The 17,043-nt window shown below is 47.8% G+C and overlaps 1 protein-coding gene across 1 annotated transcript; it reads left to right on the top strand.

Annotated features, from left to right (window-relative positions):
* Nucleotides 1-2,595: 2,595 nt before the first annotated feature.
* LOC125596326 lies at nucleotides 2,596-16,313 on the top strand. Its single transcript, XM_048771511.1, has 7 exons — nucleotides 2,596-2,796; nucleotides 2,853-3,092; nucleotides 10,924-11,082; nucleotides 11,315-11,339; nucleotides 11,418-12,752; nucleotides 12,868-12,995; nucleotides 13,065-16,313. The coding sequence occupies exons 1-7, from the start codon at nucleotides 2,596-2,598 to the stop codon at nucleotides 16,311-16,313; spliced, it is 5,337 nt and encodes a 1,778-aa protein (XP_048627468.1).
* The last annotated feature ends 730 nt before the right edge of the window (nucleotides 16,314-17,043 follow it).

The following is a 17,043-nucleotide window of genomic DNA, read 5'->3' as shown; positions in this document are numbered from 1 at the left end:
TGTGTGCTGACGGACAGCCACAGACAGCACGGACGTCCTGTGTGCTGGCGGACACCCACGGACGTCCTGTGTGTATTGAACAGATAGCCCACGTGGGCCAAAATCACCCAAAAAGTCCACCTGAAGGGCCAGCGTGCTGAGTCCAAGGACCAGCGTGCTGATATATGTACTGATGGACAGCCACGGACGTCCTGTGTGTGCTGACGGACAGCCACGGACGTCCTTTGTGTGCTGGCGGAAACCCACGGACGCCTTTGTGTACTGAACAGACAGCCCATGTCGCATCCCCGATCCTGAATAAGATCGTTGGGACGGCCATGGATCGAGGAAACGTGCCAGCCAGTCTTAGGTGTTGTAGTACCCACGACTGAGGTTCCCATCATCCGCAAAGGTCCTACCACAAGGTCCGGCTCAAGGGTTATAAGAGCTGGATTTGCCAAAGCTGTCCAGGAGTTGCTTGCACAGGAACAAACCGAATTCAAGCAACTATTGATCCAGGAGTTGTTTGACTTAAAGCTGGAAGACACCGGCGAACCATTAGAGGTTCCAGAGCCCTTCCATTCAAGCCAGTTCTCCTCCATCGGCCAGAATGAAGCCGGCCTGATCATTTCCACCTTCATACTCAATCCATCCAACCAAATTGCTTCCGGTTCAGAGATATAGCCGACCATCAGAAGGAGTAGTATGTGTTGTACTCTTTTTCCTTATCGGGTTTTGTCCCACTGGGTTTTCCCGAAAGGTTTTAATGTGGCAACATGCAAGCATACTATGAGTTCTGATTCAGACATCTCAAACCGCGACCGGTCTATTGTTTTTCTTTAATTTATTTCGGTTAAGACTTTGGCCATTTGTCTAGGCCTTTTTATCTTTTAAAGTCCATTGAGGAACACCTATTTAAACCTTTGTAGTTGCCAATTTTCGGCTAAGTCTTTTTATGAAATCGTTTTTGCTTTAGCAAAGAAACCCTAAGTCTTTCAGTTGTGTGAAACCATTGAGAGCAGCCGTCTGACATATCAAAGAACCGATCCATTGTTCTTTGTGGAGTCCTTCGATCCATTCCATTCCTTGTCCGAATCTCGAGAGAGACATACGTCCAGCAAGAGCCAGATCCATATCTATCCTTCCATCCGTCCTTGGCATCTTGTTGAGAGAGACAACGTCCAGCAACAGATTCCATCCGCCAAACTTCTCTTTTCTCTATCTTTTGTTCTAGATTTCATTCATCGATTCTATAAAACCCAAAAGAATCATATCTTGCTTATTTATCATTCATCCATTAGTATCTCGGTTTCTCTTCTTGTTTCTATTGAAAACTCATAAAAGTTCATATCTGTTTCAGGTACAATCCCAAACAAGAGACGACCCGGCCGGTACCGTCCATCCGAGCCAAGGCTGAACCGCGGAACGGCCATCCGACCGTCCGTCCGTCCGTCCAATCCGACCATCCGTCCTGTGCCTACAACATTTTGGTATCAGAGCTGAAGTTTCCTGTGAAACTCAGTTCTTTCTGAACCCTAGCCGTTGCACTTCAAAAAAAAAATATTTACTTTCCATATTTTGAAATTTTTGGATTGTTCTCCAAGTTTTCGATTTTTGCATTTAAAAAAAAAAAATCAAATAGTTTTGCTTTCCTTCCAAGCTTTCGAAAATCAAAAAAATATTCCCACTTTCCTTTTTCAATCTTGATTCGATTTTCATCTTTAAATTTTGCATTTACTCTTTGTCTTGGTCGATACTCTAGTATCCGACACAAGCCTCTATTTAAACCCTCTTGCCTTTGATCTTTTCTTTGAGTATCTTTTTCAGAAACTATGGGAGATGTAGGTCAAGACCAAGCGGCCATAAACGCTCAGCTCCTAGCTGACAATGAAGAGCTGAGAGCGAGTCTTAGGGCTATCACCGCCGAGCTTGCTCAGCTACGGCAGGGAGGCAGGCCCAACGGACCTCGACCACCCGGAAGGAATCAGCCGGATCCGCATGACACTGACTCGGACGCGGACAGTACTGATGATACGCGCAGTCAGGACGAGGAGAGGCCAAACCGGGGAGGGAGGAGGAACGCGCGAGGACCCCGGGCCCAAGTAGGAGGAGGCCGCGACCATAGAGGAGGTCGAGACCGAGAGGAGGAAGAGCCATGGTTAGGAGGCAAGGCGCTTAAGCTTCTTCCCCCAACATTTGCCGGCAAGGTTGATCCGGATGCCTACATCGTGTGGAAAAAGCGCATGGAGTACATCTTCGACTATTACTAATATAGCAAGGCGAGGAAGGTTGCCCTAGCAGCAGCCCAGCTGACGGACAATGCTCTTTCATGGTGGGATCGAGACGTCGCCAAGTCCGGGCCAGTGTGGAGAGCGCGTAATTGGACCGAGATGCAGACCAAGCTTCGCGCGAGGTACATTCCATCTTACTACCAGCGTGATGTGCTAAAACGTTTTCGTAAACTTACGCAGGGAACTAAGACTGTGGAGGAATACTTTGAGGAGTTTGAGGCACTTAGGAATAAGCTTGAGACCGACGAGCCCGATGAGACGATGATGTCCCAATTCCTGGAAGGGCTGCAAGACCGCATTGCCCGCAAGGTGGAGAGACAATAGTATGAAGACTTCAACGACCTACTGCACTTTGCTACGCAAGCCGAGCAGCACATCAAGCGCAAGACGGCCAGCACCAGCCGCAGCAAGCCTGCATGGACTCAACCGGGCTCAAAGCAAGGCGACAAGGGCAAGGCGATTGAGATTGAGAGCTGATTCAAGACAAACCAGGCTGACTCGTCCAATGCATACAAACCGGAGCAGGGTAAGACTCAAGCCCAAACTTTGCGTACTCGTGACATCATTTGTTATAAGTGTCAGGGCAAGGGCCACTACGCCCGGGATTGTCCAAACAAACGAGTGATGGTCCTAAAGGGGGATGGCGAGTATGAATCCCAAGATGAGGCAGAGGCCGCGGCAGTGCTCTCTGATGAGGAAGTAACCGACTACCCGGAGACAGGCGAGCTGCTAGTGACCCGGAGAGCTCTTAGCACCCTCTTTGATCCAGAGACCATCCAACGGGAGAACATCTTTCACACAAGATGTAGTGTTGATCACAAGGTATGTAGCTTGATCATTGATGGCGGATCTTGTACTAACGTTGTAATGACCCTGCTCATAAGTAGAAAAGTCAAAGACCTTGACCTTAGTCGTGGTCGAAACGAGGAACGGTCATGGTCGAAAGACAGTTTTCTGCCGGTACGAGAAAATCGATAAAAACCGAGCAAGAGGAGATCGACGTTTTGAAACCGAAGAAGGAGAAGAATTGTCTAAGTAAATCAAGGAATGAGTTTTCTCATTTGAAGAAGAGGTTTAAAAGTTGTTGACATGGCAAAGAAAGTGAAGACGCGATGACATGGCGACCACCGATTGGATTCAGAGGAGGGACGGAGCGATACGCGTGGCAAGGAGTGACGGAGCGATACGCGTGGCAAACTCTCATTGGTTGGAAGAAGACTTGGCGACCAAGTTACGAAGCTTCTAGAAGATGAGACTTGGTGACCAAGCAACTGGAAAACTTGGGGAGAAAGGTAAAAGCCTTCTGGAAGCAAGGTTACTTGCCACGGAAGTTTCGTAGTGGGACATGTGACCATTTTTCCTCATGCATGTGTGCCATTTGTCCAGCCCAGCCTCAGTCCTCCATTTCTATAAATACCAGACCCCTCCCTTTCATTTTTCTCATTCAAAACCGTGAGAGCTTACCTTAGAGAGAGAGTGGTGAGTTAGAGAGAGAAACCGAGAAAAAAGAGTGTTTTCGGGTAGTTTTTAGTTACCATTTTTGGGGAGATAGCTAGGGGTGCTGGATAGTCTTTGTAGCCAGTAGCCAAGGTGCGTTTCCTGTGTGTTTCTTGTGTGTGTGTTTTGTTTGCAGGTTCAAGCTTGACCAACGGGTCTTAAACGGAGACTCGGGGCATAGTTAATCGATTTTCTGCAGGGCCCCGGGGAAAGTGTGTGCTGCATGCATATGTTGGGGTCAAAAACGGTTACGACAGAATTACCACCCGAAAATCCTCGGAGATCGTATTTCCGAAAGAGTTAGTAAAAGAAGAGATGTAATTTTCGTAAAAATAACCTATATGAGGTTTTTACGAAGAATGATCCTTTGGGATTCAAACCGAACAAACCAAGCTCGGTCGCTACGTATACACGCCGTCCGGTCGCTACGTAGCAACCAAACCCGAGCCAAGCTCGGTCGCTACGCAGCGACCGAGCGATCGTCCCGCTCGGTCGCTACGTAGCGACCGAGCGATCGTCCCCCTCGGTCTCTACGTAGCGACCGAGCTCAAGCCAAAGCTCGGTCGCTACGTAGCGACCGAGCACTCGTCTCACTCTGTCGCTACGTAGAGACCGGGCTCGAGCCAAAGTTCGGTCGCTGTGTAGCGATTGAACCTTTCCGAACATCGATACGACACCAGTCCATGCATTCTCGTCAAACCTTCGAATGCTATCTCCCGAAGACCGTAGCAAGCTCAGTCCATGTTTCCCGCTATTCTAATTCATCGATCAAACTTCGCGGATTAGAAACCGCGGAAAACTCGTAGTAAACGTGTCGAGTCGGAAGACGGCCCAAAGGGACCTAAAACACGATTCGAAGCCCATCCTACGATTTTCCTAACCAAAAGCCCGTAAACCACAGCATGGTTTACGCTTGGCCCACAAGGAAGGATAAATGTCAAGTTTCCGCGGATAAATACGGAAGTTTTGAAGATAATTGTGAAGATCGGGAAAAATGGCATATCTCCATTTTTATGCTATGACGGCTTAAGGGCAGAAGAGTAAAAGCGTAAACCGACCTTGGAGCTAGTATATAAGGAGTCCTAGGCGAGGAGCAAGGGAGAGGAGAACTTTTTCAGAGCAAACTTAGCACTTAGAGCAATTTAGGCAATTTTCCGTTTTTGTTATTTCGAGCTGCGACTCAATTAGGTTTAGCCGTCTTAGGGTTGCTAGAACTAGGAATCTCGCCGACAGCTCTCGAGCCCAGGCTTATACCTTGTTGTAACGCTCATACGCAGATTCGGAATAAGATCTACTTTGCTCTCTTTTCGATTTCTTATTTTTATCGTTGTTATTCTCGTGTTCTGATTGCTTGACGTGTGGTAATTAACAGATATCCGGGTCCTCTGGGAAATTAGGGTTTTCCTAGTTTCCTAATTTAAACGGAAATCGACAGTGTGAATTTCGGTTCCCACAGTTTGGCGCTAGAAGGAGGGGGACTTACGGATCAATCTAACCCGCAAAAGCCACACACAATCTGACATGTCAACCAACGACGCGGATAACGTGCAAACTCCTCTTAATGGAGGCAGCGGCACCGATCTCCACACTCCAGTAGCGGACGTATCCGCGGCCAACGCGCAAGCCAACGCCGCGACGCTCGAGAAGTTCAAAAAGATGTTCGCCACCTATGAGAAAAGGTCGGAAGAACAGGATAAGCTCGTGAATACCTTGACCAAACAGGTTGAAACCTTAACGGCAAGGACCCAAGCTATCCGTCCCCGCGGAACCACCAAAATCCGCGGGAAAAGGCTCGACTTCGCCACCCCACTCGATAGAACAGGACTCGCGCGGGAACGACCTTCCGGTCAAAACCCTAGCGAGAAATCTCCCGTCGAAAAGGGGAACCCTGAAAATATTCCGCCCCCTGCAAAGGATTCGGAGGATAACGAAGCCGAACACATTGACCTGGATCCTAGCGATGTCTCCAACGACACCGACGAGGATGTCGACAGACATCCAAGAAGGACCAGAAGCCGATCCGCTCGGGAAGGCTCCCCGTTCGAAAAACCAATGACGGAAGAAGAAGAAGTCGCCTATTGGAACGAACAAGAGGAGCTGGCCGAAAGGCAAACCGAGCTCACTCGCAGTAAACGCCGACAGGTTCGGAAATCCACTGACGAGACATCGGATATCCGCGATCTTCGCGACTACATCACTAAGACTGCGGCAGAAGTGAGAGCCGTAAAGTCTCAAATCCATCATGCTACTAGTGCTGCCCCCGAGATCGATCGACTGCTGGAAGGAGCTCGAAAGACCCCCTTTACCAGTCGCATTTCGGACATGAGGGTGTCCGATCCGTGAAAGATCAAAGTACCGAAGTACGATGGTACGGCCGATCCAAAAGCGCACCTTCAGGCTTTCCACATCGCGATGGGAAGAGCAAGACTGAAGGACGGCGAAAAAGATGCCTGCTATTGCCGCCTGTTCGTCAAAAATCTCGAAGGAGCAGCGCTCGAATGGTTCGCACGCCTTCGTCGCAACACCATCTGGAGTTTTCGACAGCTCGCATCGGAATTCCTCAAATAGTACTCTGTATTCATAGACAGGGAAACCTCCGATGTTGACCTCTGGAGTCTCTCCCAGAGTGAAGACGAACCCCTCCGCGAATTTATCAGTCGGTTCAAGCTGATAATGTCTAGGGTCAGCGGGATAAGCGACAAAGTGGCCATCGACGCGCTGAGAAAGACGCTCTGGTACAAGTCGAAATTCAGAAAATGGATAACTCTCGACAAACCGCGAACGATCCAGGACGCCCTCCACAAAGCAACGGACTACATCATAGTCGAGGAAGAAACTAAAGTCTTATCGCAAAAACATAAGCCGGCAAGACCATCCTCGAAAGACGCAGATCCGAAGGGGAAAAAGAAGAACTCTCGTAACGACAAGTACGTCCATCACGAGGGGGAAGATCTCCAAGGGGCGCATAACTATGCGATCAGTTCGGATCAAGGCCGGACCACGGGCAACACATGGACTCGCAATCAAGGGTATGACAAAAACACCTTTTGCGAGTTCCACCAATCTCGAGGACACTCCACGACCAATTGCAAAGTCCTGGGAGCAAGACTGGCCGCGAAGCTACTCGCTGGAGAGCTTTCGGAAGTAACTAGCGTCACGGATCTCATCCTCGATTCTGATCGGCCTCCAAAGACGGATAGAAATCCGCCCGCTGAAAAATCCCCTCAACGAAACCATCCTGGGGATAAACGCGGTAGGAGGCCGGATGACAAAGGGAACGATAACAATCGTCGAAGAGTCAATATGATCATCGGAGGATCACAATACTGCGGCGATACCGTGTCGGCCATCAACGCTTACCAACGGAAGGCAGAGTCAAGTGCAAATTGGCCTACATGGTCTCCTCCTCGAGACGGCCAAAGTTGCTCGATCACCTTCACGGAGGAAGAAGCCGGCGGTATCGACCAACCTCACTGCGACCCGCTCGTCATAGATCTCGTCATACGAGATTTAGAAGTCGGAAGGGTACTCGTCGACACGGGAAGCACGGTCAACGTAATCTTCCGCGACACTCTCAAGCGGATGAGTATCGAAATCGGAGAAGTAATTCCGACGCCAAAACCGCTCATGGGTTTTTCAGGCGAAGTGTCGATGACTCTCGGATCAATCCAATTGCCAGTCATGGCCAAAGAGATCACAAAAATCGTCGATCCCGCTATCTACAACGTAATCATGGGAACCCCATGGCTCAACGCCATGCAGGCAGTTCCATCAACCTACCACCTGGGTCTCAAGTTCCCAACGCCGAGCGGAGTCGCGGCCATCTGGGGATGCCAAAAACAGTCGCGACTATGCTTCCTCGCGGAGCATAAGTTAAGGCAAATCACGGCTTCCACAAACGGCAAACGCACGAAGATAGATCGATCTTCAGCCAAAAGCACCCCCGGAGAAGACGAAGTAAAATCGTCTATCAACGCAAACGCATCAGACGTCGAGGCTCGACATAAATCCGAAGCCCACGCAACAACTCAACCGGAACATCCGGAAAATAGCGTCGACCCAGCCACGATCGACACGGTCAAGGCGGACATCGCGACATCTACCGCCGAGTAAGAACACTCGCGGCATGAAACAGAACTACGAGATGGCTTGATCCTCGAAAGGGGTACGTAGGCAGCTCGTCAAAAGACGAGTTCAGCTATCCCCCTCTCTAAAAAGGGGGGGGGGGGAGTGGGTGCGTATACTCGTATACTCCCACTTAGAAAAACCTTCATTATTGTAATCGAGTTTTTAGAAACTTCAAAAACTTTTACTACAATATATGTTGTCCTTTCTTATCGAAAACGTTTACGCTTCAGTAAAACACAAAAGAAACTTTCAGGACACGCCTGAAAACGTTAAGACTCTTGTCTGCGGCCCCTTCCGGCCCAAAAATCGTAAAGATTATTATCTTTCAAAAATACACGCATAATCCTCGAAATAACTGCGAGACGTAACAAAAGTTAAAATTCGAGGACAATGCTAACAAATTGTCCGAACGCGACCACCAAAAACCTTACACCCCGTTCGTCGATTGGCCCCGACGAACACGCCAGCCGTCTTAAACAAACGCAATCCGATCACTCTTTTGATATTTAAAAACGTCCAGCACAAGGACAAAAGCGCGCTACAAAAAAAAACCGAAATTTTGGTTTAGCACTTCCAGTTGATTCTGAGAAGATGCTCGATTCGTACCATACAAGTCATATAAGCCGAGAACATATCGCGGACTTTAAATCGGTGCGAGTCAGGAAGAAATCGCAACAGGAAAAACGATAGCCGGCTAGTCACCTCACAAACCTTAACGGAAAGTAAACCTAGGTCTTGCCCTAAACCCAACGCTCTGGTCTCAAACATCTCAAGGCATGATATCTAAAAGATACGAGATCATAAACCATGTCTCTCCGTTCGTATCTCAATGTTCTCGAAAATCGTAAAGATAAGTAAATTTTTACGAAAATCACGAACGAACCAACAGATTGAACGTCTAATCAGAACTACATACGAGACGACAACTCGTATTTACTTCAACCCTACTCAGGAAAACTCGAAACAAAACATTTATCATATAAATAAACCGCGTAAAGCGGCAAGGGATTCAAAGCCACAAACGGCCAGTCCCGGAAATACAAATACGGCCGAAAACAAGGATAACTGATCCATCCCTCATGATCCAAAGTCAAAGTCCCCGGACAACGAAGCACCAAACGCATCCGCGGGACGATCCACTTCCTCGCCACCATCGTGAAAATCGGTCGGAACCTCCTCGGTATCAGGGGAAACCGGGATGGAATCCCAGAACCCTTGAATCCTCTCGTCAGTCGGAAGGATAAGCGCCTCAGCGTGGGCACGGTCAGTCATCCCACTCTTCATCAAGCTCATTTCCTCTTCAAACACATAGTCATCGGCTCGCGTCCTCCAAAGACTTCGGACCGAACCACGGCACTTGCGAAAGTCACCCACCGAGGTAAAGGCATTCTTGAGGTTCCCGTACTCAACCTGGAACTGAGATGCACGAGTCTTCATCACCTCGACGATTTCTCTTTTGCCTTTCCTCTCCGCTTTACGAACAGCCCGCGCATGATCACGAGTAAGCTGCGCCTCTCGCTCCAGCATCTCGCCTTGCACGCGAGCAAGATCCCGCTCCGCTTTCTCCGCATTGAAGCGGTAGACCATGGCTTCTCTATGGCCCGCCTCAATGGCCGAGCCCAACAAGCTCAGGCCCTGCAAAATCGATTGGCATGTTATAAATATATACATGGGACAATCACCAAAAAATTCTCAAAAAAAAACTAACCCCATTGATGATGCGAGATCCTTCCGCAACGACTCTCGGCCTCGCCGATTCTTTCGTAGGAGGAGGAGCATCGAAACCCGATGGCAGCCCAGCAAATAAATCATCGAAATCCGGAATAGGGGCCTCGCTCGAACCGCTCCCTTCGCCGTAAGCAAGGTTCGGATCCCATCCTGGAAGCATAGAGTCATCCATCGAAAACTCTATGTCGCCAAGATCGACATATTTTCCCTTCCAAGAGCTCGACTCCGGCGCAGCTGTCGGAGCTTCGACGGGATTCTGGTGGTCGGGTTCGGAGTCGCTTCCCGTGTCCGCATCCAAAGCAGGACCGGGTTGCACGAATCTCAGTGCCTTCCGAACCCTCTTCGGCGTAAAAGAAGTCCAGAAGAAGGGACCATTCCTGAGAAGATCCCTCACCGAAATGATGTCCTCGGGGAATGGAGCAAAAGGATTGATGAAGGGACGATCATTCGGCAACCTCCGGAACAATGGAATGCAACTCTCTTCGATGGATGCAGCGTCTATACGGACAAAGAAAAAGAACTTCTTCCACGAGTTGAAGTTCGAAATAAACTTCTTAACCACTGACATAAATTTCCGAGGGACCAACCTATGCTTATCCGTACCCCTGACAAGTTGAAGCCTCAAAAGCGCTTCATAATGATCAACGGAAAGGGAAAGGCCATGCTCGTAGCTTAGGATCAGGATCCCAATAAGGTGCTGAATGGCAACGGGTGTCAACTGACTTATCGCAACTTCGAAACGGTCCAACACTCGGACGAGAATTTCGGGTATGGGGAACCAGAGGCGACAACGCACTACGAACGCCTCATAACAAGTAAAGTAACCCTCCGGGGGGTTGTTAGCACATTCCCCGCGGCAGGGAACCCGGAACTCCACAGCATCCGGGATGTGGTAGAATGATCGCATCGTCGCGAGAAACTCGTCAGTAGTCCTACTAACCAATTGTTGATTGTGTTTGAGGCATGGGCTGAAGGGGGTCGTTGTTGTTTATTTTTGGAACTCACTGAGTATTTCCGATTACTCATCCCCTCTTCTACTATACAGGTAACCCGTAGGTAGGAAGCTTAGGGCGCAGCGGAACGGGAAGCGGCCGGTGTAGATTGGAAGTGGCATAAGCATAAGCGGACTATCTTTTGGAATGTATAATTACTTTCTTTTCATTTTGGCACTAGGCCGTGAGCTCAAACTCTGGTATTTTGTATTGTAATGTTTTGTAAAACGCTTTCTACCTATTATTAATAAAATGTATGTTTATATTCGTAGTTGTGTGTTAAATGATATTAGACCTTGTCCGGGTAGATACAACTCGATGATTGTGGTACGGGTTGTGAAGCCTTAGGCCATGACATCGAGGTCATAGCAAACTGGAACGGATTGGTCGAGAGTCTTGACTTGTTCTTGATTCTTGGTCGAACCGGTACGGTGAGCTATACTTGTGGCGCTCCTGGGACGTACCGGGTTAGTCCGGCCTGGTACGGTCCGGGGGTGTTACAAATGGTGGTATCAGAGCGTGTTTCCGATCATGCTCATAAACCGAAACATTTTTCAAATGTTTTTATCGAGTCAAAATGAGTCGCCTATGCCACATTAGGAAACCGGTCCGTTCCGCTTAGGGTTTTTAGGGAGTAGTTTTAGGATTAGTTCCTTGGGAATTTTTCTTTCTTTAGGATTAACCCTTGAAACCGTGCAGATATCTAATCAAGGATCAGGAGCAGGCTAGTCGTTCGGAACGTCGGGTCAGGATGGGTCGAGGTACGCAAACTACCACAACTTCTGGCATGCTCCGAATTCAGCAAACCAGACTGGCGACAGTGGACCAAGGCCTATGGAAGGCGTTGAACGTGCTCACAGTGAGGAGAACGTATATCCTGTAGCGTGGCGATTATCAGTATCACCACCCAATTCTCAGCATGTGGAATCAGAACCATTCGTTGGACCACAGAGACCCCATTCATCTCATGCAAACTCGGAAGGATCTACATCAATTAGAATCAACTCAAGACCAGCAGAGCCGGCTACACCTACGCAAGCACCTGCACCAGCTCCAGCAGAAGGAAGTAGACCAGCAGATCCAACCTTATCTATGGTACATAACCTTTTGTCTAAAGTCTTAACCAACAAAGTTACCCCAAGTCCAGAAGCAAATCAACCTGAAACTCGACAACCAGACTTCCTGAAGTATGTTCTTACGATGAAGAACATGGGTACCTATAAGTTCGAAAGAGAAGCCGACACCTTCAAAGCAGATACATGGCTACGGCGTGTAGAGAAGAACTTCTCAACCACCAGGTGTCCATACAAGTACAAGAAAGACGTAGCTGTGCATTACTTGGAGAAAGACGCAATGTCTTGGTGGGAGAGTATCACACGAAGACAAGGAGTAGAAGACATGGATTGGGATGCATTCAAGCAAGAATTTCAGAAGAAGTATTTTCCTCCAGAAGCAAGAGACAGAATGGAGCAAGCATTTCTTCGATTGGAGGAAGGTGAAAGGAGTGTTAGGGAGTACGAATCAGAATTTCTCAAGCTCAGTCGATACATCTACTACGAGGACGGAGATGAAGCGGTGTTAGTTCGTAAGTTCTTACGAGGTCTTAAGCCAGAGATCGGGAGTTGTCTACAAGCCGTCAATTTTGTGAGTTTGTTCGAGTTAATAGAGAAAGCAGTCAACGTGGAGGAGATGGTAGCAGCTGAACGTGAACCAACCGTTGGATCAAACCCCAAACCTCAGAGCAGTCATTCCAAGGATGATAAGTTGCGAACCAACCAGAAGAAAGGAAGAAAGGGTCAGTTCAAACTACATGGAAAGAACCCGAAGGCACAGGTGACATGCTACAATTGTGGTCAGTTGGGACATTACTCTCATGAATGCACCAACTCAACGGCTGAGAAGACGGATTGGAAGGCATCGGTTACTTGCTACAGCTGTGGAGAGAAAGGTCATTTCGCCAACGAGTGTACTGTGAACCGTCCAGGACAGGGAAGAGGATCGTCTGCGCGTACCCAACCAAACCGACCGACTAGAGAACACCCAGCCGGGCATCCTGCCTCCGAAGGGAGAGTCTATGCCTTGGAGATGGAGGAAACTCCATCTAGTGCTTCGGGACCGTCGAGAGGTCCTGTGACAGGTTTGTTTGGGTGCTAACTCTCTTTTGCGTGTTTATTTCTGTGTAGAGTAGTTAGTAGCTTGTAGTTTGTTGTGTTAGCATTCTGGATGAATGCTAGTGTGTTGATCTTTGTTAGGATCATTGTTGGTTGGTGGAACCCCTGCTGTTGTTTTGTTTGATTCGGGAGCCATCCATAATTTTGTGAACCCAGTAGTAGCCTCTAGATTTGTAGGAACCCTTGTGACCCGTGATATTGATATCTCGGTGTTAACCCCTGGAGGCCAAACCTTGAAACCTTGAAAGCTGAAAAGGTGTTGTTGGATGTGTGAAAAGGTGTTGTTGGATGTGCCTATTGTGCTTTTACACGAAATCCTTTTAGCCAACCTAGTGGTCATGCCCTTAGAAGGTTTCGAGGTTATTTTAGGAATGGATTGGCTGTCAAGGCATCGGGCGTGGCTGGACTGTGCAAGAGGAAGAGTTTTCTTTGAAGACGACCATCGAGGAGTATTGGCGTATTATGGGATCAAGCCTAGCGTCTCAGCAACGTTCGTCACATTAATGAGAGCAGAGAGAGCCTTAGTGGACGGCGAGGTCTACTTGGTATCGCTTACGTACATCGGAGAGGAGACAGGAAATGAATTGAGAATGGAAGACATTCCAGTGGTCCAAGAGTTTGAAGACGTGTTTCGGGCGTTAACGGAGTTACCACCACCTCGGAGTAACCCGTTCACCATCAACATAGAACTGAGCGCTGCACCTATCGCCAAGGCACCTTACCGCATGGCACCAGCAGAGTTAACAGAGCTCAAGAAGCAGTTGGAGGATTTACTAGACAAAGGTTTCATCAGACCGAGTTCTTCACCTTGGGGAGCTCCGGTTTTGTTTGTGAAGAAGAAGGATGGCAGCATGAGATTGTGCATCGACTACAGAGGAATCAACAATATCACGATCAAGGATAAGTACCCTTTACCTAGGATCGATGAATTGTTGGATCAACTAAGAGGAGCGAGTTTGTTCTCGAAGATAGATTTGGCTTCGGGATATCACCAAATTCTGATTGCAGAGAACGACGTAATGAAGACAGCATTCAACACTTGGTACGGCCAGTTTGAGTTCGTTGTAATGGCATTCGGGTTAGCCAACGCACAAGCAGTATTCATGAGGTTGATGAATGAAGTATTTCACGACTACCTCGACAAGTTCGTGATTGTGTTCATCGACGACATACTCATCTACTCACGGAGCGAGGAGGAGCACAAGGAGCATCTGAGGATGGTATTTGAGAGACTAAGAGACTGGAAGTTGTTTGCTAAGCTCAGCAAGTGTCGATTCTGGAAGCGTGAGATTGGTTTCTTAGGTCATAGAGTTTCCAAGGAAGGAGTTTCGGTGGATCCAGAGAAGATTGAAGTCATCCAGAAGTGGCCTTGTCTAACCTCAGTAACGGAGATCAGAAGTTTCCTCGGATTGGCAGGCTATTACCAAAAGTTCGTGCAAGCTTTCTCATCAATCGCGAAACCTTTGACACGATTGACGGGAAAGGAAGTCCCATTTCTTTGGGATGATCATACGGAGAGAGCTTTCAACAAACTCAAGGAGGCATTGACTACGGCACCAGTTCTTGCCTTACCTCAGCCGGGTAAGCCATATGTTGTGTATACTGACGCATCGCGGGTAGGATTAGGGTGTGTGTTAATGCAAGAAAACAGAGTCATTGCATACGCCTCAAGACAGTTGAAGAAGCACAAGGAGAACTACCCCACACACGATCTGGAGATGGCGGCCGTTGTTTTTGCATTAAAGATATGGCGCTCGTATCCTTATGGAGAAAGCGTTCAGGTATTTACGGATCACAAAAGCCTTAAATACTTGTTCACTCAGGCGGATCTGAATTTGCGACAAAGACGGTGGATGGAATTCATTGCGGACTACGACGTTCAGATTCAGTATCACCCAGGAAAAGCAAACGTGGTTGCAGATGCATTGAGTCGACGAAGAGCTGTAGTAGACTCAGAGCGAGATTTGGAGAAGTTATCAGACGAATTCAAGAAGGTAATTTTAGCTGCACTGGAAGGAGAATCTAGTGAACCATTGGGAATGCAAGCCGTGAACCAAGCCAGTTTGATACAATGTATTCGAGGAGCGCAGCAACAAGACGAGAACCTGAAGATCATCATGGAGCAGCTACGAGAGCAAGGAGGGCCAAATGCTAGTGGATATCATATGGCAGAAGACGGAACATTGCTACTCGACGGAAGAATCACTGTGCCAAAGGAGGGTGGATTCAAGGAGGATATTCTCAAGTTAGCGCATCAGTCACTTTTGAGTATACATCCTGGAAGCACCAAGATGTATAGAGATATAAGGAGATATTACCATTGGCCAGGAATGAAGAAGTCAGTAGCAAGATGGGTAGCGCAGTGTCAAGTTTGGCAGCAAATCAAAGCCGAACACCAAGTACCAGGAGGGTTACTTCAAAGCTTACCTATTCCCGAGTGGAAGTGGGATTCAGTGTCCATGGATCTAATCACAGGATTACCAGTGGCCAGAGGAAGATCAAATAATGCAATTTGGGATATCATGGATCGGCTGACAAAGGTAGCACATTTGTTAGCAATCAGAGACACAGACAAGACGGAGACATTGGCGGAAATTTACATCAATCAGATTGTGAAGCTACACGGAGTACCAGCAAACATTGTCTCAGATCGAGATCCAAGATTTACAGCAGCATTCTGGAGAGCATTGCAAAGAGCATTGGGTACGGAGTTGCACATCAGTACTGCATTTCACCCAGAAACGGACGGGCAGACGGAGAGGACCATCCAGACAATAGAGGATATGCTACGTTTGTGTATTCTCGATTGGTCAGGTACGTGGGAGAACTATCTACCTTTGATAGAATTTTCCTACAACAATAGTTTCCACGCCAGCATTGCAATGTCACGATACGAGGCATTGTATGGAAGACCCTGTCGAACACCTCTATGTTGGACGGAAGTTGGAGAACGAAGATTAATCAGACCAGGATTCATTGAAGAAACATTGGAGAAGCTGCAAGTCATCCGAGCAAACATGAAGAAGGCACATGATCGACAGAAGAAGAACTCGGATCAAAGAAGGAGAGAAGTAGTATTTGCAGTTGGAGATATGGTCTATCTCAAGGTATCAGCTCAGAAAGGAAAGGATCATTTCGGCAAAGTTGGGAAGTTAGCAGTTCGTTTCATTGGTCCATACTGGATCATTGGAAGAGTAGGAGAAGTAGCTTACAGGCTAGAGCTGCCAGAAGACATGAATTTACACCCTGTATTTCATGTATCTATGCTGAGAAGGCAGATTCGAGATCCTGATTCTATCGAGCCTGAGAGAATCCCAGAGCTGAGGACAAATCTCACATATCCAGAAGGGCCGATACGCATCGGGGGACGACGTTTGAAGATGCTGAAGAATAGGGAGATTCCTAAAATCCAAGTCTTTTGGGGAAGACAAAACCGCTTGGTGATAACATGGGAAGATGAAAACAGATTTCGTCAGAACTTTCCAGAGTTCTTCGAAGATGAAGCAGCAACGTCATCAGCACCTTAGAATTCGGGGACGAATTCTAATGAGTGGGGGAGAATGTAATGACCCTGCTCATAAGTAGAAAAGTCAAAGACCTTGACCTTAGTCGTGGTCGAAACGAGGAACGGTCATGGTCGAAAGACAGTTTTCTGCCGGTACGAGAAAATCAATAAAAACCGAGCAAGAGGAGAACAACGTTTTGAAACCAAAGAAGGAGAACCATTGTCTAAGTAAATCAAGGAATGAGTTTTCTCATTTGAAGAAGAGGTTTAGAAGTTGTTGACATGGCGAAGAAAGTGAAGATGCGATGACATGGCGACCATCGATTGGAGAAGCATTGTCAAGGTGGGTTTCCTGTGTGTTTCTTGTGTTGTGTTTTGTATGCAGGTTCGAGCTTGACCAACAGGTCTTAAACGGAGACTCGGGGCATAGTTAATCGATTTTCTGCAGGGCCCCGGGGAAAGTTTGTGCTGCATGCATACATGTTGTGTGATTGATTGGTTGTTTGTTTAGTTGTCACTCGCTTAGTTATTTAGTTTTAGTCTAGACTTAGGTGCATCGAGGTTTGAGGTTAAGCTCCCTCATGCTAAGTAGTGTTTGTGTGTGTGTTTGTCTAGACTAGGGCGAGTGATTGTTATGCTTTGAGTCTAGATGTGCGTGGAGGTTAGAGGTGGAGCTACCTCACGCTTGTTGCTTGTGTGTGTGGCATCTATACTAAAGCATGGGCCATCTCGGGGTTAGATTAGGGAAAGCC

The sequence above is a fragment of the Brassica napus genome, unplaced genomic scaffold (assembly GCF_020379485.1).
Source record: "Brassica napus cultivar Da-Ae unplaced genomic scaffold, Da-Ae ScsIHWf_1183;HRSCAF=1698, whole genome shotgun sequence".
Taxonomy (NCBI): domain Eukaryota; kingdom Viridiplantae; phylum Streptophyta; class Magnoliopsida; order Brassicales; family Brassicaceae; genus Brassica; species Brassica napus.
Note: the sequence above shows the minus strand (reverse complement) of the source record. Positions and strands in the feature narration are given on the sequence as shown.

Excerpts from the sequence above, each read along its gene's own strand:
- LOC125596326 (XM_048771511.1), top strand. The coding sequence starts at position 2,596 with ATGAAGACTTCAACGACCTACTGCACTTTGCTACGCAAGCCGAGCAGC. Across the intron at positions 11,083-11,314 it reads GCGCTCCTGGGACGTACCGG|ATATCTAATCAAGGATCAGG; the intron begins GTTAGTCCGGCC and ends GAAACCGTGCAG. Across the intron at positions 12,753-12,867 it reads GTCGAGAGGTCCTGTGACAG|GATCATTGTTGGTTGGTGGA; the intron begins GTTTGTTTGGGT and ends GATCTTTGTTAG.